The sequence below is a fragment of the Amblyomma maculatum genome, chromosome 10, assembly GCF_055883805.1.
Source record: "Amblyomma maculatum isolate TAMU_Amacu chromosome 10, ASM5588380v1, whole genome shotgun sequence".
NCBI classification, from domain to species: Eukaryota; Metazoa; Arthropoda; class Arachnida; order Ixodida; family Ixodidae; genus Amblyomma; species Amblyomma maculatum.
In genome coordinates, this window is record NC_139353.1 from 125725115 (window position 1) to 125729449 (window position 4335).

At 45.6% G+C, this 4335-nt stretch overlaps 1 protein-coding gene across 1 annotated transcript; it reads right to left on the reverse strand.

Moving 5' to 3' along the window:
* Nucleotides 1-410: 410 nt before the first annotated feature.
* On the reverse strand, nt 411-1508 carry LOC146177410 (uncharacterized). Its single transcript, XM_084581552.1, has 2 exons — nt 1390-1508; nt 411-1284 (listed from the first exon to the last, which is right to left on the reverse strand). The coding sequence occupies exons 1-2, from the start codon at nt 1506-1508 to the stop codon at nt 411-413; spliced, it is 993 nt and encodes a 330-aa protein (XP_084437678.1).
* Between the last annotated feature and the right edge of the window lie 2827 nt (nt 1509-4335).

Sequence of the window (4335 nt, forward strand, 5' to 3'; positions counted from 1 at the left end):
ACATTGCAAGAATAGCTTTGAATGGAACAAAGAAATTCGTTTAGCTCGGAAAAAAAGTTTTCTTGTGTAGGTGGACGATAAAAGCCACCCACAATTAAATTGTGCTCATCGAATTGTACTTTAATGATGACGCACTCGATTGCAGGTATATCAGGTAACTTTGAGACAAGTAATGATTGTTGGTAAATAATTGCAACCCCTCCGCCTCGCGAATTTCTATCTTTCCGGTGAATTCCGTAACCTGATGGTATTTCGTCGTCTGAGATATCACAGTGAAGCTAAGTTTCTGTAACTATAAGAATATGCGGTTGGTGCGTCATAATAATACTTTCAATGTCATCTGATTTATTATTGATGCTGCGTGCGTTAACGTTGAGGCAACGGAGTGGCTTTTTGACATGGGTTTCGGTTCACTGGGGCGGTGATGGTGGGTTATGTGCGTCTACTGTTGGTCTGCTTGTGGGAATCCTTCCGTTACTTGCACTATCCCAAAGGAACAGTTCGCCGTTAATTCTAATTTTGTCGTACACTAGTTGCACTTTCCCTCCAGCTGCTCTAATTTCCGAAGTACTATCCCAGAGTTTCTTTCTTTTGAGCCTTGTATGTGCTGAAAAATCTTCCGAAACTGAAAATGCTGTATCCTTCAATTTGGAACAATTCTTTAAAATGGTCATTTTTTCGCGGTGGTCGAAGAGCTTAATTATTACCGGGCGTGGTATAGTCGCTTGTTTGCGCCCAATCCTATGTATACGCTCTACCGAAGACACTTGCACTCCAAGGGTGTTCTCAAACACGCCCTCAATCACAGCTTCCTTCAAATCGTCTTGAGTTTCTTCATCTTTTTCTTTGACCCCGAAAACTAGAAGGTTGCTCCTCCGGGAACGGTCCTCTAGGTCAATAAATTTGTCTTGCAAGCTGCGGACAGTTTTTTCGAGACCAGAGACTTTTTTGCTAATTTCCTTAACAGCCGATGCTGACTCCTCAACCACCTTTAGCTTCATTTCAATTTCTTCTAACCTCTTTTCAATTTTCTTTTGCCCATTAAGTATTTCGGCTAGCATTTCCTCAGTAGTGGGCCCAGGATTCGGCTCTACATCTCCAGAAAGCATTAGTAACGAAAGCACAAAATCACGAACAACCAAGCACAGTGTACATAGGATTGGTGGGCACGTCAGCTGGATGAAGCATCTATCGCTAGATTTAACAGTAGAAGACTTGTTACTGACCTGCATGTAAAAAAGCAACGGGTTGGATATGCTGTCAGGCGGCCAGCCAACGTGCCCACTGGAAGACGTTTATGGTGGCTGGCTTCTTATATATGCTCTTGATGATGTCGATGGGCCTGGACGCAATGACGTCCAGCGATCGTCATGGTGCGGCGGCTCGTACGCGCAGACTCCGTAGGTGGCTGGTATTGTGATGACCAAGCACGCTGAATCTTGCAATGCGCTGACCGATGTTGTGCCAAACAGGAAGAACTGCATGTAAAAAAGCAACGGGTTGGACATGCTGTCAGGCGGCCAGCCAACGTGCCCACTGAGAAGCGGTAGAGGTTAATGAGTGGTGTCAATCGATAAAGGGGGGTGTATTGTTGTGTACAAAATAATAATTAGGCCAATAACGCAATTAGGTAATTTATTAAAAGCAAAACACGCAAAATTGTGTCGGCACCAGTTATGAGTAATTGAGAAGTTGTAGAGGGTAAGCAGTAGTGTCAGTCGATAGAGGGTGACGTGATATGCACGAAAAATATTTAGGCCAATAAGGTAATTAGGAATATAATTAGAGGCAAAAAATGAAAACGTAAAAGCGAAAATAGTCTCATTACCCAATGGCTTGGTACCACATTTGACTATATCAAATACTAAAAAAAATAATTCAACAGTTAAGGTGACGACAAAGGTGTGACGTCACGGACCTTGAAGTCGAGCCAAAAAGGGGCATAGGAAGGGAATGGCGCGCAATTTCAAAGTACCAAAGACTGAAGTTGTTAATTAAAGCAGTCGATTCGGATGACGTCAAGGTTGTGACGTCACGCAATCGGAAGTAAAGCCGCAAAAGGGCATAGGAAGAAATTGGCGCGCAATTTGCAAAATCGTGTCCGCAGCAAATGTAATTGAGAAGTCGTAGAAGTCAATGAGTGGTGTCTATCGATAGAGGGCGATGTAAAATTATGTGCAAAAATATAATTAGACAATTAAGTTATTTAGCTAATAATTTAGAGGAAAAAATAAAAAAGCAAAGGTTAAAATAGGGTCATTAGCGAATGGCTTGGCGCCACATTTGAATGTATCAAATACTAAAATAATTAATAAATCAGTCAATTAGGGTGACATCACGCAACCTAAAGTCAAGTCGAAAAGAGCATAGGAAGGGATCGGCGCACAATTTGAAAGTACCAAAGGCTAAAGTATTTAATTCAGGCAGTCAATTAGGGTGACTTCAATGATGTGATGTCACGCAACCGGAAGTAGAGCCGACAAAGGGCATAGGAAGGGATTGGTGAGCAATTTGAAAGTACCGAAGACTAAAATAATTAAACAAGAAGTGAATTAATGTGACATAGAAGATGTGACGCCACGCAACTGGAAGTACAGCCGAAAAAGTATTTTTAAAGTATCAAAGACTAAAATGGGTAAACAAGAAGTGAATTAAGCAACTAGAAGCAACCAGAAGCAACCAACAGTAGCATCCGTGCTTTCGTATTACTCCAATGCAGATTCTGCAGTGCCCGGTAATTTTTTGAACAGACCATCCAAAAAATTTGGACGAAGACGATGTGGGTATGCCGAGGTCCGGCTTCTTTCCTTTTTTTGCGCAATAGCAAAGAAGGGGGCGAGTAGGGGAGCAGCGAAATAAGCGGACCTTAACCAGTATGGGTGACAAAAGAAACAGAAAAGAGAAAACGGGCCCCCAAGGCGCTGGACGTGTGGGAAGGAGGTGCAAAGAAGACAATGGGGCCAGAATCATTGGCGGCTCTCTCCCAACCGGGCAGGCAGATTGTAAGAGGAGGAGGATGAGTTCAACTTCATGCGGCGCGTTGCGTACGTTTTGTGAACTAGCAGCAATGAGCCAGAATCCTGGCCATGTTACATATTATGTGAAGACCGCAGAGAACCCGTCTTCCTTTCTGTTCTGAACCTTCCAAAACTTATTTTATTCTACTGGCGCTAACTAGTGGTCATAAATATTTATATTTACCCTTTTTTGGGTGAGGTAGAAGTATCCGCATCCTGTGACAATAATAAATACTCTAGCTACTCAGTTTTATTGTAAACACTGCGACAGTTTTTGTTTAGAGGTCTTAGTATTTATGTTTTCATTTGTCATTGTCATTCAGGAATTTTCAGATTTTCACGCGCACGCCTTTTCTTCATTTGTTAATTTGATTTTGGCACCTTTTGCACATCACAACTTCTCTGTAATTGTACCAATATTTCCCCCTGCCCGAATGCATTTCCCGGTTGCATTGAAATTGGTTTTATTCCCGCCCTCTTCTCTCATATACTGGCAGGAGTGGCATGCATGGTGGAGAAGGTGAAGAACTGCTCCTCCAGCAGCCCATGACCGCAAAAGGCGCGCAAACCTGAATAGTTGTCTGCTTTTTCATCGCCTTCTTCTAGTAACGTTCTAGCTATGTTCTTCTTCACTCCTTCAGCATCGCCACGCATCCGCGAGGAACCCGCGCAGAAGAAGAAGCCAGCTCCGCCTCGTACTGTTAGACATCTGCAGGGTCCTCGTTCTCGATTGAAGTTTTTTTCCATGTCGGAAGCCAATACTCCGAAAAGTGTCCAGCGGACGTCTCCCTGCGTCGCTGTGGACGCAGAACATGATGCGGGCGCCTCTGCCACGGTTTTGGCTCGCCAAGGGTCTCCTCTTTCTTTCTCTGCTCCTCGGCCTCCCGACAAGCGCACCTCTTCTCGCACCGCGGTCTCGAGCGCCTCCTCTGTAGCTCCGTCCACAACACGGCCTGCCCTCCAGCACAGCTTTTCTTGCTTAGCGGTGAACAAGGGACGCGACCAGGGTGGCTCTAACGCGGCTCCGGCGTTCTGCCAGGACACTCCGCTTTTGCCACCCTCGCCTGAGCGGAGCTCTTCCCGCATCGCTGCGGACCCAAGACGGGACGTGGGCGTCTCTTCTGGGGTTCCAACCAGCACGGCTACTCCGATTTCACCGTCGACGCCTCAGCCTGGGCAAGGGCGAAAGTCGAATGCGCCACGACACCGGCCGCAGCGAGGCATTCAGCATGCCGCCAGGAAGACTCAAAGGACACCTACTGGAAAGCAGAGACTCTCCCCAGCGTCTAAGCAAGCGGCTTCTTTCGCGGCATCACCC